The sequence below is a fragment of the Mesocricetus auratus genome, unplaced genomic scaffold (assembly GCF_017639785.1).
Source record: "Mesocricetus auratus isolate SY011 unplaced genomic scaffold, BCM_Maur_2.0 Super-Scaffold_100053, whole genome shotgun sequence".
Classification (NCBI taxonomy): domain Eukaryota; kingdom Metazoa; phylum Chordata; class Mammalia; order Rodentia; family Cricetidae; genus Mesocricetus; species Mesocricetus auratus.
In genome coordinates, this window is record NW_024429230.1 from 1,005,601 (window position 1) to 1,030,473 (window position 24,873).

Here is a 24,873-nt window from a genome sequence, read left to right on the forward strand (position 1 = left end):
CGTGCCCCCAAGGGAACGGGAAACGATGTTCGGCTCCTTGCTAAGCCCTGTCACGCAAGCCCCTGGTCACGAACCCCCAATAGCAATGACACAATGGACTGTTTAAAGGTTATTTTATTAAATATCTTCAAGGTTTCATTGTAACAAAGCTATGAAGGGACTACCAACATTCAGAACAAACACTAATTTTTAAATTATTTCTAAGTCATCATGCAAAAGTTCTGCATCAAATGCCTTCCATTTCCTGTTTAAAAGGTGTTTTTTTTTAAATAGTCTATTAATAGTCTATAGATGCTGACATTAGCCCCAGAAGTGGAGTAAGAACGCTAAGAAGTTGGGCTGGAGCAGCCATATGAAGCTATGGGTCTCAAGCTCTAAGACCATTTGCTGTCTTCAAGCCAGCAAAACCAAACCCTGTGGTGAAGGGACCTGTGGGTTGGCGCTGCAGGCTGCAGGGCGGGGTGGGGGTGGGGAGGGCGACTAGGGTCCAGGGTCTGAGGCATGCACAAGGTGCTTGAGGGCCTGGCCAAATTCAAGCACCAGCACCCACGAGCCTGTTCTCTTCTCAGCTGGTTCCAAAGCCTGTGTTCTGCCTTCCCAGCCTCCTGATGGTCATCAGGGAGCTGACCCCCCCCCCCATGCAGATTCTATGTAGTTGTTTGATGGGGGCGGGAGGGGGACACACCAAGACCAAGCCAATTGCTCCTTCATTATCTTCCGTTATCTGCTTAGGGTACAGATCTTTTCTTCCTTGAGCACAGAGGGACAATGAATGCGGAAGCCGTGGCTCTGGACCCTTTTTTGGGCACATGCAGGTGAAGGGTGATGCCCATGCAGACTGTCCAACAGAAAGTCTGTACTTCAGGTGGTCAGTGAAGCGGCCTCTTTAGGGAGGACACTGCTCACCCGAGCAGGCGGTTCAACCTCAAACACAGGGAAGGAGGTGGATGTGCCGAGGGAGGCAGGGAGGCGGCCCAGAGGGCAGCCAGAGTGCATAGAAACCGCCACCGGCTGGCTCCTCCCACCCCACAGGAGCACTTGGCAGAGGGCCCAGGCCCAGATGAGGGTCAGCATGGGGACCACCATGAAAACGCAAGACAAAGATGGCCCACATCAGCACAGAAACAGGACTGCCAAGTGGCGAAAGGAGCCCGGGCCGAGGTTTGGATCTCTCCTTACTAAGTTGGGAAAACCAACAGGAAGCAGAGTAGCAACCCCTCCCCCTTCCCATCCGCAGCAATCAGGCCTCGGTATGGGGCCCGTGTGCATTGTACATCCTGAAGAAATGGTGAGTGAGTGCACGTCAGACTAACAGGAGGTTTCTCATGGGCTTCATGGCGGACACACCTCTGCAGCACCGATTCTTTCTGTCTACATTAACTGGAACAGCACAGCAGAGTCCAGGCCTTCAGTCCTGAGGCTACTGCTTCTCAGCTGCCTCCACAACAAGCCGGCTGGGAGCGCCGCATTCTCTCCCGAGTGGGTCTGATAGCCACGGCATTTCTTCCGTCTCGTTCTAGGTGTTGATGAACGCTCTGAAGAAGTCCACTTCTAGCCCTGGGGTAATCAGGCCACCTCTGGGGCTGCAGCCACACCATGGCTCCCAAAGCTCTTTCAAGAGTCCTTGCCTGGTCCCCTGAGTTCACGGGGGGCCTGAAGCCAAGCTCACCTCTTCAAAGCTGGTGGGTGAGCCCACTGTTCATGCCTGGATGAGCGTCACACAAACTCCTGCCTTCTTGTAAGCCCAAGGGCTATCAGTTGTTTTAAAACGCATCACGGTATGAATTCTTTTTTTTAAACAATCTTTTTTTTCTTAAATGTAAAAAACACCTCGGTACAGCAGAGACAGACACGAAGGGCGGGCGGGAGGGCTGCATGCAGGGGCGTGCATGGGCTGCTGCCGCTTTGTAATTTAATTGTTTTAAACCTCAAACGAACAGGACTGCCGCTGTCACTCAGGCCCTCCAGAGTCACTGGCTGCGAAGGTTCAACCTCCAGCTGGAATCTCCTAATGCCCCTGTTGAGACAGAACAGAAGGCGGTAACAGAACAGAGGACGCTGGGAGCACAGGCAGAGTCGCTGGGACTTTGGTACGCTACGCACATGGCTGAGTCTACTTGAACAAGCAAAAAAACGGCAGGGGCAGCTGATGTTTAAACACAGCACTGCCTCGCACCTGTCTTACATGCTAAGTGCTTCATGTAAAGTATCCTACTGGAGCCCCACAATTAATTCATCCTGGAATGGAGGCAGGTACCACTTTATCCCTCTTTTGATAACTAAAGTAACGGAGGCTTAGTAAGGGGAAGACAGCACGAGCCACGTGTGGAGTCTGTCTGGTTACAGAGCAGAGTTCATCAAAACGACTCTGCCCGGCCTTTGCCACCCGAGATGGCCCCTCTCTCCTCCCAGAGGGCCACCTCTTACCCTTCTCTTCCTCCTCTGACCCCACCTGTCCCAAGTCACCTCTCCCCTGCCCAGTCCCTTCTCCCCACCAGGTGCACCTGTGGCTGAGCTCACTGCAGTGGTGCGGCAGGGGCCCCTGAGCAGTGGTAGTGGACATTGAGCCACTTGCCATCCCGGCGGTGCCACACCCGGGTCTCCTCTGACTGGCTGGTGCGAGGCCGGCCCTGCCCATCGATGTACTGGGTGAGCCGGATATAGGCGATGCAAGCTGCGTCCTCCCCAATCACGTGGACGTGCGGGTTTAGGATGGTGGTATGGATGGGCTTGCTGTTCTTGGACAGGACTGCAGGGCAGGGCAGGGCAGGGAGGGGAGGCAGTAGTGTAAGGCTTGGGTACTCACATATTCCTGCCAGGCTGCCCCTCCTTTACTCTAGCCATGCCTACAATCCCCGCATGCCCCTGCAGGCCCCCCTCCCCACCCAGAGGCCAAGATCCCCGCTACATTAGTTTCATCCAAAAGGAAGAGAAACGTGAGTAGCAGTAACAGCAACTACTCTTTTCATTGTGCGGAGGTTTTACATGCAAGAGATGTTACTTGTTCACTGCTATTATGTTCTTCACTATAAGAAGGAAAAAGACTCAAATCAAGTAACATAGTTAAAATCAGTTCTGTGTGGCTCTAATAAAAGCCTGTGGTTTTTCTACTTGATCAGGCTGATGTTTAAAAGTTCTAAGCTTACTTTGCACCAATCTAAGGCTGAAGAGAAAAACCGTGAAAGTAATACATTCTAAATCATTTTGTGACTTAAAAAAGAAAAGGCATATCAAAGTTTAAAATCCCCAAAGCACCCAGTTCAGGATCTCCCCCACAATCCCAGGGTTCTCTGGGTTTGGAAAAGCAAAGAAAGCTGGACTGCCATAATCAGTGTATGCCGTGCAGGTGGGGACGCTTCCATTCAGACTGGCAAGGGGCCCCCCTAGAACTAACAGAAACCCTGCTTCTGGCAAGGGACCCCCCTTAGAACTAACAGAAACCCTGCTTCTGGCAAGGGGCCCCCCTAGAACTAACAGAAACCCTGCTTCTGGCTACTCAGTTACTTAGACAGCTAAGATGTGGAGAAGTCACATTTGGGAGTCAGTGAGGAAAATAGCTACAATGTAACACTTAGGGCAGGGTAAGGACGCCTTCCTTCCACCGCCCGGCTGGCCTTGGATAAAGTGGACTAGAGGAGGGAAAAATGAGGAGACAGAGATGGAGGGTGTGATGACTCAACCCTGGGACTTCCGGGAACTATTCAGACTCTACATCTCCCCCGTCCAGATGCTTGGCGAACTATTCAGACTCTACATCTCCCCCGTCCAGATGCTTGGCTCTCTCCGTGTCCAAGACAGCCTAGCCACAGTTTCCGATCCCACGAATCACCATTAGTGCTGTTACTTGCCTACACATTCTTATCCTGTTTTTAATTTCCTTTATTGTGAACCCTGCAGACACAGACCTTTCTTTATTACTTGCTGAGATCATCTCGACAGTCTGTCTTGGAGAGAGGTGATGCTTAAAGGAATACAGTGTAGGGTCAACAGTGCCTTGACACAGCTGACAAATGAATGGGCACTCGGCTTTGGAGAAGTGCCAGTTAAAAGCCAGCAGGCACAAGGAGGCGAGCATACCGAGCAGGGTGCAGCAGGGGGGTCACATAAGGTGAGGATGGGCAGCTAGGGCACAGGGTGGGTAGGGACAGAGGTAGGGTAGAGGGGCAGGCAGGAGTATATCAGCAGCACGAACCCACTCACGATTCTCAAAGTAAAACTTATGGAAATCCATCCCCTCCACGAGGTTGCCAAGGGCTTCTGGCTCAAAGGAAGTGAGGCCCGGGTCACAAATCTTCCTGCAGAAAAGAGGGTTGGGTGGGTTGGGGGCAAACACACAGCCTGTCAGGCCTCTGTGGGAATCATGTCCTTCCTCAGCAGCTGTGTCTGTCCCACAGAAGGTTATCTATTGCCTACGCCTGACAAGACAACGGCACTCTTCAGAGTTTGTCTGCAGAGCCACTCAGCAGCCCTGCTCTTTCTCCCATGCCAGGGTAACAGGGCAGGCTCGGCTGTGGAGTCTACCTGCAAGGGGTCCTAGCTACAGGCTTAGGGTTGACTCAGACAGGGCTTACAGTCCAGCTGCCCTCTCCCCAGGATCACAGACACTTTTTGGGAAATAGAGGTGGACTTGGGAGGTAATCAACATCTCAAGGCAATGGGTCTTTACTCACGTGTAGGCCTCAAAGTCCCCATTGTTGATGGCTTCGATCAGCTGTTCTGTGATCTTAATGATCTCCTGTTTTCGCACTGGTAGGAGGAAAAAAAATCCAAATGACTTGCTGGGCAACTTCCCAAGAAACAAGAGAGCCCTCCTCAGTCCTTCAGGGATCCCTTGTGAGCTCTTTGTCAAACACAACCTCCTGTCTTTCAAGGCCCTGTGCAGGAAGAGTAAGCCCACCCTTCACCTCACCCCTTTTGGCATCTGCAGAACCAAGGACTTCCTCCTTTCTAAGCCCATCCGATCAGTAGTTATGGATCTGTGGCCTTTCCACCTTCTCCACCAACAACCACAACCATGTTGCAGAAAGCATCTTGTTTGTAACAAGTGAGGACCTGTCTTGTCAGGAACCCTCTAGTCGGAGTCTGTGTATTCTACCCTTAGCAGGTTTAGACTCTCGGAGAAGCAACTCTAGGTATGGCTATTCTGTCTCTAACCACTTACTTCTCTCATCACAAGGACTCAGTCAGATCACAGTTACTACCCCACTTGTAGCCTGTATTCAGTGGTCCAGAACTTAAGCCTTGGACACCTGCCTGAGAGCAAAACCAGCCTAGAGATGAAGTTCCAAATGGATGAACAGAGATGCTTAGTCCGCTTACATCACTCCAGGGGGCTTTCCTGGGTTAAAGGATCTGGGGACTGTGAAAACCTTGACAGTCTCTCACGCAAGAGATGGCTACACTGCCCTTGATTAAGCTTCAGAAAAACTAGAAACCTACACCAGTTCCCATGTCAGGGTGTGTTCCTATGGAAAATCAAGGCAAGACTGAGAGGCAGGCAGTTTGGTGCCCTCCTTCCATACCCAAAGGACGCATGGCAACACCCTGCTCTCTGGGGTAGCTCACAGACAGAGCCACTATTAGCAGGGGATGTCTCTAGCATAAGGGCAAGCATGGACTGAGTTCAGGCTAATCCTGCCTATAAATGGAGCCCCAGGCTGGTCCAGGCCACAAGCCTTTCCTCACAGATGCAAGAGGCTGCAAGACAGACCGATTTGAGCATTAGAACAGTACCAGCATTGCATAGCTGGGCCAGCACAGCCAAGGGGAGTATCTGGGAGGGAACAGCATAGCTAAAGGTGCAGCCGGGAGGGAACTCCACGGGCCTGACAGCCCTGAGTGAACAAGCAGAGGGCTTTAGGGGGGCCAGTGAGCTCTATTCTCTCTCTGGAGAAGCAAACCGGTAAGTCCACATGGCACTTCCCCCTGAGCTCTATCAAACTTATCTGGGGGACCTGACCGGAGTCCTGCAGATAAAGACTGGCTTTAAAAACTCTGTAAGGATACAGTTGGGGCAAAGAAACTAAGAGAGGTACCAATTAACACAGACAGAACTATAGACAGAAGCGTGAATCTCAGGAGCCCTGCCGGCTACTACTGTGGTTGAGGTGGGGACCCCCTCGGCAACCCCCACTTAACAGAGAAGGAAACCGGAGCTCAGGAATCTCAGACACTTCACAGACTTTTGAAGGCAGCATAGCTGGAATTTAAGTTTCTTTTGAGACAGGGTTTCACTGTGTAGCTAGACTGGCCTTGAACTCATTGGAGTACTCAGCTTCAGCCGCAGCCTCCTGAGTGCTAGAGTTATAATTGGGTAGCACCACACTTAGGTAATATTCAAAATCACATCTGTCTCATTCAGAGTCCATGTTCTTAATATGGCTGAGCCCCAGGAAATGCTACCCCTAAGACAGTTCCTAGGCTCTTGCTCCACCCTCAGGGCCCTGACTTCTCAAGCTCTCCCGGGCTGTCGCCAAAGCGAGGCCTGCTACACATCCCAGCGGCATCCACACTTCCACCCCACCCCACCCGCTCTTCCCTTCTCTGGGCTCCAAACCGAGACCTGCAGGGGGCTAGGCTTCCAGCAGGCCCCGCCCTTGGCAGACACCATGCCCTTAACCCTGACTAACAGGTGGCTGGGCTAGGCTGACCAGCTCGTGGGGAAATCCCTGAGGGGCTTCAGGAAGAGCCAGGGAGTTGGAAGCCAGAATGTGCCTCCCTCACACTTACTGGCTGAGGAGCAGGGAGGAGGCTGGGGCTGCGTGCCTGCAGAGGGAGCTGTTCTGTCCCGGGGGCTCCGTCCTTCGGGCACCAAGCTGCCATTCCCAGTGCGGAGCGGGGCAGCTAGCCAGCCAGGGCAGGGCAGGGCAAGGCAGAGCAGCCAAAACAAACAGAATAAGGCAGGTGAGCGAGCAAGCCGGACAGGACCCAAGCCACGGGCACTGCGGAGCCGGGGCAAGGTGATGCCTGGGGCTGCTGTGGACGCTGGACCACATCCCACTCAGCCGCCTCTGCCAGAGAGGCCTCTCAGCTGGGAGCACTGCCGAGGTGCATACACCTAGGCTTGCAGCTTCCAAACGAGCCTTGAACCAGTCCACACAAGGACCCCTGCTCCCAGAGCAGACATTCAGGAGGGGCTAGGTCCTGAGGCCACGAGGCCTGTCAGCAGTGAAGATGCCTTTTACTCTCAGCAGTGAACTGATCTGACCTCGCTCCCGGCAGCGTGCTGACACACATGTATGCTTTCAGGGTTCTTGGCTCCTGAGGGCATGGTGCTGCCCTACATCCTATCTTTTCTGATGACCTGGGAGGCCACTTGTTGAAAGCAAAGGCACAAGATCCAAGAGGCCAACCCAAAGAGCGGAGGAGACTCCCCCTGGTCTGGCCTCCACGCTCCTTATAGCTCCTGGTGTTCTGACCAGTCTCAAATTTAGGGTAGTGGTCATCACAGGCCTAGAAAGACAGCCAAATGTAGCTTCAGACACCAGATCAACTCTAATTCTGTCACTCCCGGCCACAACTCAGGACCAGAGTAGCCAAGTCATCGCAGGCAGTCTGGGGCTGCCCTTGGGGGTTTTTTGTTTGTTTTTTGATGGGAGGGTTGCTGGGCCAGGCAAGTGTTCTACCACTGATTTGTACCCCAACCCTTTGTCCTCATTTTACAACTCCAAGTTCTACATCCTAAGGATTACCCTGCTCTCAGGAAAACCAGGACCTATTTCTGCAGACGCCTCTGCTCTGGGATGTTCCAGCACTATCCACAGCAGGAACAGCTCTCTAAATGCTGGCCCTATAAACAGCTAATCTGGCTATTCTAGACTTTGATAAAAAAAAAAAAAAGACACCCTTTTAGCTTGGTCACTAACACCAGATGGGGACCTCATACCTCAGCGCATGGAAAGTAGCTTTTAGCTCAAGCCCTTAGAGCAACCCCTCCTTAGAGAAAAGACAGACACCCCATCAGTGATGAAGAAGCACCCGGGTCACTGTTGGGGTCCCCTCCCCCAAGGGCAGCACCTACCTCTGAGGTCTTCATCTTCTGTGGTGGTGTTGCAGCTCTCTGAGGAGCCCTGCGGGCCAAAGAGAGCATGCGTGTGATCAGCCCTTGGACGCTTTGAGGAAGAGGTGTCCGGAGAGGCTCCCCCTCCCACCCTCGCTCCTGGGTCAGAACCCTCTTCAGATCCCAGAGTCCTTCCTCCCCAGGCTCTCCACCTGAGAGCACACCACCTAGTCGGCCGCGCTGCAGCTCGGATCAGCCTTCCTGCTCCTCTTCCTCTCATAGCCCATGAGTACACCTTAACACAAATCCAGCGTCTCACTTCCTGCAGACCACAGCTGGCTGCCAGCCGGCACTCGGGAGGCAGAGGCAGGCAGATCTCTGGCAATTTGAGGCTAGCCTGGTCTACAGAGCTGCATAGAGACCTTGTGTTGAAGCAAACGAGTAAACCGCACTGAAACCCCGCCTGCCCTGACTCTGCCACTCCTCAGGCTCTTGCTCACTAAGCTCAGCTCTGCTCGGTTGTCAGGCGTTACCCAGGCCAAGTCCTCTGCCCGGCAGCCTCCTTCCCACTGACGGTTCACTTCTGGCTCAGATACCCCTCCTGAGAGGCCGTTCCCTGGCCACTTAATTAAAGGCCCCGTTCACTCTCGTTAATTTGTGCTACTTTCTCCCACGCACTTATGACTACTGGATTTTATCTTATTTGATTATTGGTATGTTATCCACTGGGCCTGCCCCACCTTCCCAAAATGGAAATTTGTCTCGTACTCTCTCTATAGCAGAGCCATGGCATTTAGTAGTGTTAGTAAAAATGCAGGAGTGGAGGTTATACTAAGGAGAATGCAGCAAGGTCTGGTTATGTTCTTGCCCTTTTGAGGTGTGTGTGTGCGTGTATGAATGGGTGTGAGTAGACTTACGGTGTGTATGTATGAACGGGTGTGAGTAGATTTACAGTGTGTGGTGTGCGTGTATGAACGGGTATGAACAGACTTACGGTATGTGGTGTGTATGTATGAATGGGTGTGAACAGACTTATGGTGTGTGGTGTGCCTGCATGAACGGGTATGAACAGACTTACAGTGTGTGGTGTGCCTGTATGAATGTGTGTGAACAGACTTATGGTGCGTGGTGTGCCTGTATGAACAGGTGTGAACAGACTTACGGTGTGTGGTGTGCCTGCATGAACGGGTGTGAACAGACTTACGGTGTGTAGTGTGTGGTGTGCATGTATGAACGGGTGTGAACAGACTTACGGTGTGTGGTGTGTGTGTATGTATGAACGGATGTGAACAGACTTACGTTGTGTGGTGTGCCTGTATGAACGGGTGTGAACAGACTTAAGGTGTGTGGTGTGCATGTATGAACGGGTGTGAGTGCATACAGAGGCCAGAGAATGACACTGTTTTCCTCAAAACTGCTCCCCACTTCACTTATTGAGGCAAGGTCTCTGTCTGAACACAGAACTTTCTAATCTGGTTAGTCTAAGCAGCCAGACTGTCTGGGAGGTTGTGTCTACCTCCTGTGTGTTGGGACTGTAGGTACACCATCACGTGAAGCTGGTTTTATGTGCATTCTGGGGATCCGAACCCCAGTCTTCATACTCGCTCAGTAAGTACTCTGCCCACCACGTCACCTCCAAGCTTTGTCCTTTGTTCCCCCCTAACATCTTTCCTCACTAGTTTTTTGTTTTTTTGAGACAGGGTTCCATTCACTGTGTAACCTTGGTTATCCTGGAACTCACTCTGTAGACCAGGCTGGCCCTGAACTCACAGAGATCCACCTGCCTCTGTCTCCAGGGTGCTGGGATTAAAGACGTGCACCACCACCACCCAGATCTCACTAAACTTACTTTAATACTCATTAAACTTTATTATTGTTTTTTATTTATGTGCATTGGTGTTTTGTCTGCATGAGCATGTTGGGTCCCCTGGAACTGGCATTACAGACAGTTGTGAGCTGCCATGTGGGTGCTGGGAATTGAACCTAGAACCTCTGGAACAACAGCCAGTACCCTTAACTGCTGAGCCATCTCTCCAGCTCCCTTATTAAACTTCTTAACTCACAGAGTTCACTATTACTGCCCTTAGCTTGCAAACGAGAAAGCTGTGGAACAGAGTGGCTAAGTGACTTCCGCACCAGGCCACTCCAACTGTACAGCCTAGGCTCACAGTCAGTAAGCCCTGCCTTTCCTCAGGATGGAGTAACCACAGGCCCGCTATTACCTCTAAGCTGGATTCCACAGACACCTGCACCTTAGGGTGCAGTCTGCAGGTAGCATCCACAGAGCTCTCAGACCCCAGCAGCTCACCCCTGCCGAATGAGCAAGCAGAGCAGACCGGGTGCCACTCACTCACCTTGGTCCCATCTGTAGTGTTGTGTACCACGGTGGTTTGTGGTTCCTGTGAGAGAAGATTGAAAATTACCCTCCTGATTTGTGGAACTGAACTCTTCCCTGAAGGATCCCCGCACCCTTACATAATACCCTTAGAGACCCTATGATGACCACTGAGGCCTGCCCACCAGCCATCCCTAAAAGACAAAATATACTGGCTTAACTAGGGACCCAGAGCAGCAGGAAACCCAGGATTTAGCTGACATCACTGGCTGGTAAAGAAAAGCTTGGAAGAGGCGTGTTCTCAGGAAGCCGAGAGGACAGGGCCTCTGGATGTGGACCTGGCTGGGTCTGAGGGTTCTAGACTGGAGCCCCATGGGACAAATATCCAAGAGGAGCTGTGGGATTCAGAGCACAGGTCAGGCCCTGCCAACAGTGTTCATCAAGGGGTGCACAGAAGACGGGACACAGGGAAAGCAGAGAGACCTAGGATGCCCCTGTGGCAAGCTGAGCTGAGGGAAGTGTCCATTTCATCCACCTTCTGCCTTCCCCAGATGGCCCTACGCTGGACTGCGAGAGGGCCCACAGGAAGTGGAAGGCACGGCAGGCCCGACCGTTTGTCCCTCTCTTCCCAGTGTCCTCTGTGCTAGCTCATTTAGGCGCCAGCACGGCACAGAGAGCTCCGTGATATACAGTACTCCTGGAAGAACCCAGAGACAGCTGAGCAGAGGGTCTCTCCGGGAGCAGAGAAACCTAGGGGGGACCCCAGCTCTCCTTCTTAATCTTGACTACGAAAAGGAGAAGCTGAGGCAGGTTCTACAAGGAGGCCTCCAAGAGCTAATGATCAGGTGCCAACAAGACAGCTCCTACCCTCTGCTTTTGAAAACAATTTGCCTCCCGGCCCCCAAAGCAGCCCCACTGAGGGTGCCAGCTTGGGGGTGGGCGGCCTAGCGGGCAGCGCTGATGACTCTTTCCCAACAGAAAAAGGTGCAGTAGCAGCGGTGGCTCCGCCATGCAAGATGGAGCCCAGCCAAGCAGGAGAATGGAGGGGAAGGGGCCTGCGGGGCAGCACAGAGAGCAGTCTGCTCTATGGAAATACAAATGACAAAAGCTGCAGGGCCCTAGGGAGGTAAGGCACAAACAGGGAGCGGGAAAGAGCAGGACGCAGCCAGGGTCAGAGGCGGAGAAGCCGTAGTCAAAGGTACCATGGCCGTCTGCAAGGGCGCGGGCTCTTGGGCTGCGCTTACGAGACTGTTTTTGTTGTTGCTCTGTGGCTGAGACAAGAAAACAGATGATTTAGTTCCTCCAGAGTCACCAGCATTGCTCAGATTTGACTCCCAGACCTCCCTTGTCCCCTGGTCTGGCCGACAGGGGCTAGGCCTATGCAGATGGGAGCAATGGTTACAGATGGTTTGAGAAAGGGAGAATTTGGGGAGTGCCAGAGACTTGACTCTGGAGGCATCCTCACTGTAGCACTAGCCAAGGACTTGTTTAGAGGCGATGTTCCGGAAATCTCTGTTCACTCCAGGTGCCCCGTCACTCCTGTCACACCAGGCCCAAGGACATTCAGGCTTTTCTCCCCACATCACAGTGGAAAAGATGGTGACTTAAGGCAGGATAGAACTGAGAACCCCGGCTCCGCTGTGGCCCTTCCCCTTAAAATACCAGCCTGAAGCTAGATATGAAAAGAGGAGGAGGGGAATGGGCAGGAGCGCCTGGCCTAGGAGGTGGTGTCCAGGGAGCAAACGGGGGGGGATCCAACGTGGAGCACGAAACGCAGCCACAGATGTATCTCGGGGGCAGGACCATGCTCCTCATCCTTCCACCTGACAAAGTCTGGGGCTTCATCGGTTGGAAGTGAGGGCTGAGCTCCGAGGAAGAGCAGGCGAATCTCGGTGGTGGCTCTAGTCCCAGCGCTCAGTCCCAGCAGAAAACAAGCTGCCCAGCAAGCCAATATTCCTAATGGCAACCGCGACCACCAGGGATATTTCCTTGCCTCTCGAAACGCTAGAGTGGCAGTGAAGGGTGTGGGGAGGCTGGAGAGGAAGGAGGGTCAGTCTCCAGTGCAGGGAACCTCAGCAATGCTCTCTGCCTCTTCTGATTCCCTAGGCAGTTCAGCTCAGGCTCACAGGGGGACCCCATGGGGTACAGATACGAAGGAGCAGCTTGACCCCCGCCTCCCCTGCCCCCCCAAGTTCTTCAATAGGCACGGAGACAGGCGTGCCTCTGGTCAGAGCATAGTGAAGGTATGCTGATAGCCAGGACACATTTCTTCTCTCCCAGGACACACACAGAATGCATCCAGAGTCTTCTATATCTTGCCCAAAGGCCTCACGGACCAGATCTAAAGCTATGTAACTCCAGCTTGTGGCTGAGAGAGCTTCAAACTCGGGGTTAGGCATGGAACCTTGAGTCAACACCAAGTATGACAAGATGACATTGAAACCCCTAGGCCGGAGAGGAATCCCTATGATCAGGGGGTGTGTGTGGGGGATGACAGCAACTGCTCTCTGTGTTCCTACCCTGAAGAGGCAGAGGGCAGGGCCCTCCTAGCTCAGCTGAGATGTAGACTGCCTGGTTGGGGCTGACTGAAGACGGGCACCCAGCCTGCAAAGCCCAGCTGACATTAAGACAGCTGCAGTGAGGATGAGCATCCCACGTAAGAACGCCAACCCTAACCCTAACCCTAACCCTAACCCTAACCCATGTAAGAACGCCAACCCTAACCCTAACCCTAACCTTAACCCTAACCCTAAGTCTCTGCACAGGGTTGAGCTAACAGCCGAGCGGCCACACCTCTGGTTAGGGCGGACGGTGGCATAAGGACTAGGCTGCCGTGTTCCCTTGGTGTCCTGCGTCCCATGAGAAAAGATGCATTTACTGTAGTCTTTCAGTGTGGCTGTCCCACTGGGTCCACCCCCACCCCTACCCCCAGGGCCGGGTGGGCAGGCTACAACCCTGGGCCTAGCAGGAAGATGGGATGTTTCACAGAACAACGTTCAGAGCCAGGAGCCAACCATTAGCTTCTCTCATCACATGGCTGCCTACTGAACGAATGTCAGGCCCCTAGGAAGCAGCTGCTCACGCCTGCAGAACCGGCCTTGTCTCCTGAGGGACGGGGAGAGAGGGTCTCTCCCGTGCTTGCTGCCTTTCCCAAGCCCCTACTGGCTTTACTCCCTGCACTGGACTGCTGGAGGCTACCGCAGCCAGGGGTGCCATACCACACTGTGTGACCTCGGGCGATGGCCCCCGCCTGGCAGGACAGGCCACGCCTGCCCACACAGCACAGACATGCATGAGGATGAGTGACGCACGCGCACATGGCAGAATGGGTCTGCATGGCTGGCAGGCGGGCACAAGCAGCATGGAGTGGGCAGATGGGTGGGCAGGCAGGCTCACCATTAGGTGCACGCTGGAACTCGACTTCCTTTTCTGGACACCACAGCAGAAGGGAAAGAGAAGGGGAAAGAGGAGGTAAGAAGAGAGCACAGGGGCGTTGCAGGTTAGTGCACCAGCTTGGGCTCTGCGTGAGGGGGCGGAAGAGGAGGAGGAGAGGAGGAGGAGGAGGAGGAGAGGAGGAGGAGGAGGAGGAGGAGGAGGAGGAGGAGGAGGAGGAGGAGGAGGAGGAGGAGGAGGAGGAGGAGGAGAGAAGGAGGAGGAGGAGACCTGGTCCAACATCAGAGCGGTTAGAACAGTACACCGACCATAGGCACACACACTCTTCCAGCAGCTGGAGAGGAGCTCTGTCAGGTTCACAAACACAGAGAATGTACTGTGTCCTGAGACGTCTGCATTAGAATATGTGGGGGAACATCTGACTGCTGCAGAATTACAGGTCTGGGCTGACAGACAGGACCAGAACACTAACAAGGTACTCCCATTCTCCACAGCTAGGTCTGACTGAAATGTGAGGAGCTACCAGAGAAATAACAAAAGCTACTACAGGATGGCCTCAGTCTTAATAACACCTGACTTCTGAACCTCAATGATGCTGTTCAGATAAGACTCTATCTTACGTTTCAGTTTTGATGCTCTGTCCCTGGTCAGTGTAGCCACACTAGTTTAAAAGATGCCTGTTCTATTGCTTTTTGCAATTACCAGAACTAGAAGCATAGGAGAGCCGGTGGTTAAGAGTACAGTGACCAAAGATGCAGGGAGTGTGAAGAGCCGTAACTAACTCCCTAGCCTCTCTCCACTAGACGCTTGGACCTCAGGCTGTGTAAGACAATAGCATCAAATTAAGACCAAACAGCACACTGAGCACACACCAGAGCAGACTGAGAGGTTAGGGTGATTATGACTTTTATAATTAACTCACTGGGAGGCAGAAGTCCCCTTGGAATATGTCTGCTGTTTGGCTTTTGTACATTCACTTAACGACATCCAATCCCACTTACTGAGGGTTGTTCTGGGCAAAATAAACGTATCTGAGAAATGGTTTTTGTCCTCACGGGACCAACCTTCTACTCTAAGTGATGTTTTCTAGAAGGGGCTACTAATATTTAAAAGAATATTTCAGAGGATAATGGGGTTATATGGGAATATGTATACATGTATGAAAATGTCATAATGAAACCCATTACTATGCATAATTTATATGGAAAACATTAAAAATAAGTTTGTCCATAATTTGCATTTGAATTAAAGGAGAGTAAAAACCTATGGTGGGCTTCTTTTTGTCTTTGTCCTTCATTCTGCTTTGGGACAAGGTCTTGCTACACCGTCTAGGCTGACCCGAGACTTGCGATCCCTTCGCCTGAGTCTCTTATGTAGTTGAATCACAGGTATGTGTCACCACACTGGATTTTGTGAGCCTTCTCATTGTTGTTCTAGAGCAGGGCTTCAAGGAGTTCAGACTGCCTTTGACCAAGCTATGCAGTCAAGAAGAATTAGTTTGAACTCCTGATCCTCCTGCCTTCACCCTCTATGCATATACCACGCCCAGCTTGCATGTCCCTCAAAAGGAGGGAGTCACCTTACATGTGTATCTGTCACTGTCATCTATCTAGATACCCTCTCTAGTACTTATCCCCCTATTTAATTAGCTTATCCTTCTACCCAAGTAATACTCATATTCATTTTTCTTATAATTTCTGCCCCCTCCAGACAGGTTCTCACCGTGGCCCGCTGTGGCCTTGAACTGTGGCATGCCTCTAGCCTCAGATTCCCAACGACTGGGATTCCAGTGTGAGTCCCTGCACCTGTTTACTACGGATGCTCTGAAGGAAGGGCCATTATCTTTCCTGCCTCTGTAATTTGTAAGTTCAAGTGTCTTAACCGAAGCTGGACAGTTGGCATTGGATCAATAAATGTGCCTGGCCGACCAGGTTCGCTGAAGGAGGCTTTCCCCAAGCTAAAGCAGAGCACGTCTCTAATGTCAACTCAGTCCAGGCCTGATCTTGGTTCTGGTGATTTTTGGTGGCTGGTGGTAAAAAATGGCCATTGCAGCCATTTTATCTGGCTTTGCACTCAGACGGGAAGCTCTCAGTTGTTGCTTCTGCCTCCTGGGAAGTAAGTTCTTAGCGTTTCTCCTGGATGCTCTGCTGGTCCTCAACAGTCCTACAGGCAAACCAATCACCCTTTCCACTCTGAGGCTGTTTCCCAGTGCTGCGTCTATCTGCCTCTGTCCATCTTTTTCAGGGCTTTGTCCTCAGCTGCTGTTTAAATGCCAGATCCCATGAAAGGACCATGTCTGACTCTTATTTGAAAACTGTACATAAATTTAATATTTTACACAATTAAAGGGCTCAGGCCTCTTTTTCATACTCAAAACAACTGCTCAGAAAGTACTTAACTGTAACCTTTGCTTTTTCTTTTTCTTTAAAAACAACAACAACAAAAATTTGGATGGCCACTCTGGCCTGAAACCAGCAGAAGAGGGCCAAGCTGCCAGAGGCCTCAAAGAATTTGAGTGTTTGTGGCCCCATCAGTGCAGTCCTTCAGAAGTAGAACTCAGCTGGGCACTGGCGGCGCACACCTTTAATCCCAGCACCCGGGAGGCAGAGGCAGGCAGAGCTCTGTGAGTTTGGGCCAGCCTGGTCTACAGAGCGAGTTCCTGGACAGCCCAGGATACATAGAGACCCTGGGTCACTAGCATCAACCTTCAAAGAAACCTGAACAGAACCGCAAGTTCTCCAATTCAAAACCATAGGACACAGCACCAAGTCAAACTCATACTAAGTATCCTGGACACCTCGCAGAGTCATCTGAACAACGGGAAGGGGACCGTTCTGTGAACAGTTAGAGGAAACCAGGGAAAAGAGCACTGGAAAGGGAAGAGGGATTCTAGAAGAATCTGAATGCTGAAAGCTTAGGACTTTACAGGCTTCCCTCACAATTTTAGCCATCAGCTCAAATTTCAAATTTCAAGAGAGCCCACAAAGGTCACATGTTGTACATTTTGTCTTCTTGCCTTTTCTTCCAATCATGCAAGTGGCCATTTATATGTTACTGAATAAGAAGGACTATAATGACATTATAAACAATTTGAAAAACAAAGGGAAAATTGAGTGCTTTTTTCATATGCAATTAAAATAGTATTACAAACTACATGTTACAGAGAAGCTTATGTTATATTTTAAAATCAGTTTTGTTTTTTGTTGTTGTTTTTGGTTTCTTGAGACACAGTTTCTATGTAGCCTTGGCTGTCCTGAAACTTGTTCTGTAGACCAGGCTGACCTAAAAACTCAGAGGTCAGCCTGCCTCTACCTCCCGAGTGCTGGGATTAAAGGCGTACGTCATCACCGCCCAGCTAAAATTAGCATTTTGAGTTTGAAATGATTTATTTTTGAGGCTTTGAACTCACTGTGCTGCTGAGGATAACCCTGTACTTCTGACACTCCTGCCTCCAGGTATTATGAGCACAGGCATGTACCAATTTGTGCACTAGTTTTGTTTTTTTTAATTAGAGAATAATTTGATTTGCTGATTCATATTAATGCATGGTCCAGGTGAAAAGTTTGGAAAGCAGGGAAAACCCACAATAATAGAAAAATGTTTAGGAACCCCGATGTTACCAAATTTCCCATCACTTAGTGAAGCTATGATTAAATACATCACTAAGTTTTCTCCTGTTGTTGCTTTTCTGTCTCCATATTGTATGTTGAATAAGAATCTACAGTTATGTTGTATTTTAAAAGATACACCTTAGGGGCTGGAGAGATGGCTCAGCAGATGACTTTATGCTCTTGCAGAGGACCAACATGGCAGTTCACAACTAGTTACTCCAGTTCCAGACCTGCCTCAAGAGGCCAGAGAAGGGTCTCCGATCCCCTGGAGATGGAGTGATAGGCAGTTGTGAGCTACTAGAGGGTGCTGAGGACTAAACTCCAGCCTTCTGCAAGAGCAGCAATGCTCCTAACTTCTGAACCAGCTCTCCAACCCAGGGCATTCTTTCTTTCCTTTTTATTTTTTGGGTTTTTTTGACACAGGATTTCTCTGTGTAGCTTTGGAACCTGTCCTAGGACTCACACTGTAGACCAAGTTGACCTCAAACCCACAGAGATCATACTGCCTCTTTCTCCTGAGTGCTGGGATTAAAGGCATACGCCACCACCACCCAGGATGAATGACTTTCTAATGCTCTAGTAAATGGATTTCTCATTGTTATTTTTTTCTGGCTGGCTTTTGAAACAATTTATCATCTTTTCAAATAATATCATATAAAACATCTTTCTGCTTTTCCTATTTTGTATTTCTTTGGGAGAACTCCCAGAAGAAAATGCCCAGAAGCAAAGGTAGGAACATCTGTATGGCTTTGATATCGGTTTTTACCATAATCACTAACTAAGAATCAAAAATGACACATTCCCCCAGCACACCCCCCCACACACAAACACGTGTGCGTGGCTTCTCTGTGTAAGCCTGGCTGTCCTGGAACTCTCTTTAGACCAGGTTCACTGTTCCCATTTGCATTTTACTGTTAGTAATAAAGCTAAAAGTTGTCATCCTGATCTATTTCCTCTCTCCCTCTCCCTCTGCTTTTTTTCGAGACAGGGTTTCTCTGTATTGTTTTGGAGGCTGTCCTGGAACTCGCTCTGTAGACCAGGCTGGCCTTGAACTCACAGAGATCCACCTGCCTCTGCCTCCCAAGTGGTGGGATTAAAGGCTTACACCACTACCACCCAGCCATGATGATCTATTTTCATCTTCAGACGATCAATGGATCTTCTCAGATCATCTTTCTGGGGTTCTATTTGTTAAACTCTTTAATAAAGGGATTCCCATGCCACCACACCTACTGTGAAATGTTTCCCAGTCCGCCGTGTCTCCTACATCTCCTGCTACCTGCCAGGGCCAAGGACTGGGCATGGTAGGCAAGTGCTCTACACTTCACCTATATTCCCAGCAGTTGTGGGGCTGTTAACTTTGGTCATCCCTTTTTGAAACACTTGTCTCTTGGCCTCTTACCCTATCACAATAGTGAAACCCTTTTCTCGGGAAAAAAAATTAAAAAGCACAGCATTAAACTCATTTACCAAGTACATACCAGGGTCAGACATCCAACAGGGCCAGGTTCTGCACACATGCCCATTTACCCAGAATTCTGTCTGCGCAGCCCCTCAGCACTCCAGCAGGGTCTATACTGCTGCTCATCTCTTCTTCTCCAGTACTGACTCCTTTCCCATTTCCTTCGTCTTAATAACACATTTCCCCCTTTTATTATGTCTTTAAATTTTCACATGCTTTAGACTTACATGAGAGAAGGAATGCATTAAAATTCAAAAGTTGATTCTGTCTTCTACTCAAAGCCTCTAGAGTCTAAATTACACGCTTGTTGGGCAGTGGTGGTACACACTGTTAATCCTGGCACTCGGGAGGCAGAGGTAGGCGGATCTCTGTGAGTTCAAGGACAGCTAGAGCAACACAGAAAAAAACTTGTATCACTGTACCCTGAAATCAATTTTTTCTTTTTTTTTTTATAATAATTTTTAAATTTAACTTTTTACACATTACTCTCAGTTCCCTCTCCCTCCCCTCCTCTCCTGGCCCCCCAACCCTCCCAACCCCCCCTACTCCATCCCTCCTCCGCTCCCCAGGGAGGGTAAGGGCTTCCATGAGGGATTTTCAGAGTCTGTCACATCATCCTGGGCAGGGCTTAGGCCCTCCCCCATGTGTCCAGGCTGAGAGAGCATCCCTCCATGTGAAATGGGCTCCCAGAGTCTATTTGTACACCAGGAATAAATACTGCTCTGTTCTCCAAGGCCCCATAGATTGCCAAAGGCCTCTTCTCTGACACCCAGGTCCGGGGGTGAGGGGGGGAGTGGGAGGGTGTCTGGATCAGTCCCTTGCTGTGAAATTGATTTTAAAAAGATTTATTTATGGGAGCTGGAGAGATGGCTCAGAGCTTAAGACCACTGGCTGCTCTTCCAGAGCCCTGAGTTCAATTCCCAGCAACCTGTATGCTGGCTGACAACCATCTATAATGAGATCTGGTGCCTTCTTCTGGCGTGCAGGCAGAACAGTACATATATATGTATTAAACCTTAAAAAATGATTATTCTTATTAAGTGTATAGGTATTTTGCCTTCATATATGTCTGTGCACCAAGTGTGTGCAGTGCCCACAGGGGCCAGAAAAGGTCACTGGATCCTCTGGAAATAGAGCTGCAGACAACTGAGTTGCCACATGGTGCTGGGAACTGAACCCAGGTCCTCTGCAAGAATGTTCATAACCACTGAACCATCTCTCTAACCCAAATCAGTATTTTTGGTTGGTGTGTCTTTCTGTGGTATAGAAGACCAAACCTAGAACCTCATGTATGATATGCTAAGGAAGCGCTCTACCACTGAGACACACCGCAGCTCTGGAATCTGTGTATATTATAATTATCTTCTTAAGCTAATGGTTATGGTTATACTAGAGTCATCTTTAAAACTATTCTCTCAAAAGTTCTGAGTCTATCAGAAACTCAATGGACATGATGGCACACACCTTTAATCCTGGTACTTGGGAGGAAGAGGCAGGACAATCAAGAGTTCAAGGCTAAAGAGGGTTATACCACGTGGTTCCCCCGGCTATGCCCCGTCCCTCAGTCTCAACAGGATCAAAACAAACCTCTTCCCACCCGGACACATCTTATTCATAGCTACTTTGTTTGATAGTCAGGGCTGGTAGCCTTGACATTGTCTGATGAATTTTCTTTTCCCTTTTTTTGAGACAGGGTCTCTACATAGCCCTGGCTGTCTCAGAACTCACTCTGTAGACCAAGCTAGCTTTGAACTCACAGAGATCCACTTGCCTCTTCCTCTTTTATTTCAAGACAGGGCTTCTCTATGTGGCCCTGGAACTCTTGCCTCTGCCTCTTGAGTACTGAGATGATAGGCGTTACCACTATGCCCAGCTAATTCATTTCCTTCCCTCTCTCCCTCCTGAGACATTGCTGTGTTAATCAGCTCAGGCTAGACCTGAACTTTCTACCTTCCTACTATTGCTTCCACAATGCCAAGTTTACACGAATGCACCACAATGCCCAGCCCATGGACTCTTCTAGAAGCAATCACACCCAGTGGGAGTCTTTCTGGGCACAGCTCTGATCACAGCAGGTATTCCTTGTGTAGCCAGACCATGACTTCAGGTAACCGCTATGCTGATCAGTCAGTCTGTGCCATCCTACTGGTCAATAATTTTGAGTATTTTCCCTTGGTATTTCTGACCATCTTTTCTTCTGAACCTTCCCTCTATCTGCAGGTTGTAGCGTATCCTGACAGCTCTGTGTACAGCTTTCCTTCTTCCGTTCACCCTGTACACAGACAAATCTCTATATCCCTCACCACAGGGGCTGATGCCAGGGCCTCATGAATATTAAGGAAACCCTAACCCTTCAAATCTTTCTTATCATCTCTCTTACCCTATCTTTCCTATTCAGGGATACAGTGTTTTCCATAGTCAATTCTATTGCTTAGCCGGGCTAGTGTGGCCGTTTTGGTTCCTGCAGCAGCACCAAGGAATGAGACTCAGCCTTGTTTAGGTTTTACTATGTTACTTCCAGCTGGCTTCACTCTCACTAAAATTATACCTCAGCCTCCCAAGTACTAGAATAACAGCATGTAGCCGGGCGTTGGCGATGCACGCCTTTAATCCCAGCACTCGGGAGGCAGAGGCAGGAGGATCTCTGTGAGTTCGAGACCAGCCTGGTCTACCAAGTGAGTTCCAGGACAGGTTCCAAAACAATACAGAGAAACCCTGTCTCGAAAAACCAAAAAAGAAAAAAGAAGAGCAGTACGTGCCACCTTCTATCTTTCTACCATGTATCTTGTGTTCTAGTTGGATAGCAACATCAATATGTATGACAATTCATACAATGTATTTTGTTTTTAGGTTATACTGTTTCACTTTAAAGAAGATGCATTCAAGTATAAAAGTGAAAAAAATGGAAGCTGTTCTGTCTTGCCCTCGACTCCAAACCCACACCATAGCCAATCCCTAAACGGGTTCATCTTCCTCTCCCCTAAGCTTGTCCCCAAGAGCTTCTGGCAGAGGCCACCTTGCTCAAAGTCTTTCTTCCTATTTGGCTTACTCCTCTTGCTCATGCCTAGAGCCAGGGGCTACCCCAGCCGCAGCTCCACCTGAGCGGTGTGAGCTAAGTCCCTCACAAAAGCCAACAGACAGAGAGCAAGGAGAGAAAGGCGCAGGGGAGGGGAACGGGCAACGTCCAACTCAGCCGTGGACATGCGCCCCTGGGAAACGGCCCAGTTTGTGCTCCTGTTAGAGGTTATGGTTTGGAATCCTCTAATGTGTCAGTTGGTGCAGGACAAGTACTGCCTGTCTGCCATGTATCCTGCACCCTGTGAGTGTCTGCAGCCCCTTCTCATCCCAGAGAAGTCCCTGCTCCAGACCCTCTTAGTCTCTGACTCACACAGGAGAAACCCCTTTACCAGAGGAAATGAGCTGCGACAACCATTGTCCCTTCATTTATAGAAGCTTGAGACTCTTAGTCAGTGGCATCTGACCTGGGATCCGAACGTGCTTTGCAGAAAAACACCAGAGAGGTAGTAGTGGATTCAAGCTCCCAGCATGGTACCCTGCCTGAGTTACAATGGCACACTGGTTTGCTTTGATTAAAAGAAGTTGTGCAAAAAGGGACAAGATTAACCAAACGGTCCAAACAAATCAGAAACGTACAGAGTCCAGCCCTGGAGATGGGGTTGGTATACAGATGTCAGGTTCTAGGAAACCGTAACTTGGATGGAGCATTCCCCCAGGAACTTTCCCATTTGCCTAAGGTCAGGAGACCCATATCCTTTCTTCCCTCTCAGGCCAGTGAGACCTGATGTTTGGAGCGTGACGGTTTAAAACAAAACAACGAGGACTAAGTTGCTAGGGGAGAACAAGATACCCTGAGTCCCTCGGCGACTGCTGGGAGAGAAGCCAGCCTCTGCTCACAGAACACTCACCTTGACACCACCATCTGACTTCTTGTTCAGGAGGCTTTTGGCAGCTGTGAAAACAAAGAGGCAAGTCATGTCGGCATCACAGCCTCTCTCCAACCCGGCAACCACATCTGTGAGAAAGCGATGAGCTAATGAGGGGCCCGGAGCCTCCGTGGCTCCTGAAAAAAGGCCACTGCAGCAGCTCCTCTGCAGGAAGGGCATCTTGAGGGAGCCATGGATGAGGGCTCAGTAGAAGCAGACACCTGTGCTTAGGAAGAGGAAGCACACTCGGTACTAGAGCTTCCGGGGGCACCGGGAGTACTGCCTTAACAGCTCCTACCCAGGCCTGGAAACAGAGTACCAAAGTGAAATGGCTGAGGGCTCCATTTCTAGACACCACAGAAGTCCTCTCGATGGAAGGATGCAAGACATCTCCGGAGTTTTCTCAAGAAAATCGCGTCACAGATCACGAAGGAGACCAGACGTGAGGACAGACAGTCACAGACACAGAAACCAGGACCACCTACAGGAGGGTTTTGCCAAGGGGCTGAAGCCTTCACTGGGCAGGACCTCACCCAGTTTATTGGGTTCCAGCTGTTACCCTTTCCCATTTTCTGGATCCATGAGCATGGACTGGCTAGAATTGGGAGCTGCCAAACAGATTCCAGACAGCCATGGGTTACAGTCAAGGCTGACGACCTCACCAGGCAGACAGGCCCCGAAGGCCACAGGAAGGCAGTGTGGGAGAGTTCGGGGAGGCACAGGGATATAGAATGAGCCCAACTCTCTGACTCACCTGGACTGCCCTAGATTTCTATCTTGGTTCCAATCACTTGCTTGCCGTGTTTTGTGACTGACCACGAGTGGGTTACTTAACTACGTTGAGGCTCAAATTATTTGTTCATAAAATGGGATGAAATAGCCCCTAGGTCACAGGACAGTGGTGGGGTTACAATGGAACCATGCCTAAAAATAACTCAGCAGAGTGCCTGGCATGTAAGAACCATTGGTCATGACCATTGCTGTGACTGCTGCCACTATCCTGCTCCTCAGGTGGACACTCCTATCGAAGCTATGTTCTATCTTTCTCCAGCGACAGAAAGAACACAGCTTCAACACAACATAAAAAAAGTCTTCAGCCGTAACCCCAGTCATGCTGCATTTGGGCAAGCAAGTTTTTACTGTGTTTACAGTAGTAACCCTGACCACCCACTGTCACATACTGCCTCTCAACTCAGGGTGCCCACTAGAATCACCTGGAAAACTTTAAAAACACTTATACTTATCCCATCCACCTAGGATTCTGTTTTGTCTGGTGTGGAACCGTGGCATCAGGGTTTTGTTTTATGAGCTCCCTGGTGGCTGGTGGTCCTGTCTAGTCAGTTGAGAACCTACAGCATCCACGTCCCTAAGTATCTCTGTGTTACTTGCTGTTACTGTCACAGAGACCAGGGGATGAGGGGTGGGAAAGCTGACATGTTTCGTTCAGAGTATGACGGGGCTAAGAGTCAGGCCAACGGATGGCTGACCCTGAGGATTCTGTACTCCATGGCCTTTTAGGCCAGGAGGTCTGTAAACTCCAGGCTTTACAATTTTGAGGCTTTCTCTGAGTGGTCTTAAGTTGTGCTGCAAGATTCTAGTCAGCACTACACAGCTCCAGGCCATGCCCAGGGTCGTTTGCAGGTCAAGCCCTTTGGCCACGTGGAGGAAAGGCTCCTACTGCCCAACTCCAAGTCCCCAGCCTATGGCCTCCTGAGAGTTCGCAAGCGCCGGCATGCACGGCTGGTTAGGGTCCTTCATAACATCAGTGTGCTTGCAGGTGCCAAGTTAGGTGGTCCGTATGGCATGCCCATCTCAGCCCACAAGCATGGGACTCGCCTCCCTGGTGGGGGGGCCTGGCATGCTGGCCCTACTGTTGGGTGGCAGGGAGCCAAGGCAGGCGGTCAGGGAGGACTCATGCCACGTACCTTGCCCGGCCAGGCCGGCGGCGCTCGCGGCAGGCGAGGCGGGGGCGGAGCTCTGCCTGCCAACTGAGGGGATACAGTCTCTCAGTGCACAGAGCTGCCGCAAAGCCACGGGGGCCAGTCAGCAGCGAGCATGCCCCAGCACGAGGCGTAGAAACGGCTGGCCGCCCACACACAGCAAGGCCCGGGTGGCATGGCCAAGCCAGC

General features: G+C 50.6%; 1 protein-coding gene across 18 annotated transcripts in view; it reads right to left on the reverse strand.

Annotated features, from left to right (window-relative positions):
• Positions 1-96: 96 nt before the first annotated feature.
• The window catches only part of Camk2g (calcium/calmodulin dependent protein kinase II gamma), a 60,727-nt gene continuing 35,950 nt past the window's right edge, over positions 97-24,873 (reverse strand). Inside the window, exons 13-23 of one of the 18 annotated variants that reach the window (XM_013123145.3) lie at positions 24,670-24,732; positions 22,727-22,770; positions 13,731-13,763; positions 11,537-11,605; positions 10,354-10,398; positions 8,021-8,069; positions 6,730-6,843; positions 4,671-4,746; positions 4,201-4,295; positions 2,505-2,749; positions 97-2,017 (exon numbers count right to left, since the gene is read on the reverse strand). In XM_013123145.3, the coding sequence (XP_012978599.1) occupies positions 2,517-2,749; positions 4,201-4,295; positions 4,671-4,746; positions 6,730-6,843; positions 8,021-8,069; positions 10,354-10,398; positions 11,537-11,605; positions 13,731-13,763; positions 22,727-22,770; positions 24,670-24,732 (821 nt within the window). In that variant the 3' untranslated portion in view covers positions 97-2,017; positions 2,505-2,516. Of the gene's footprint in view, positions 2,018-2,504; positions 2,750-4,192; positions 4,296-4,670; positions 4,747-6,729; positions 6,844-8,020; positions 8,070-10,353; positions 10,399-11,536; positions 11,606-13,730; positions 13,764-22,726; positions 22,771-24,669; positions 24,733-24,873 lie in introns of those variants that run through there. The other 17 variants (XM_013123146.3, XM_013123148.3, XM_013123147.3 and 14 more) reach the window with 17 other exon arrangements.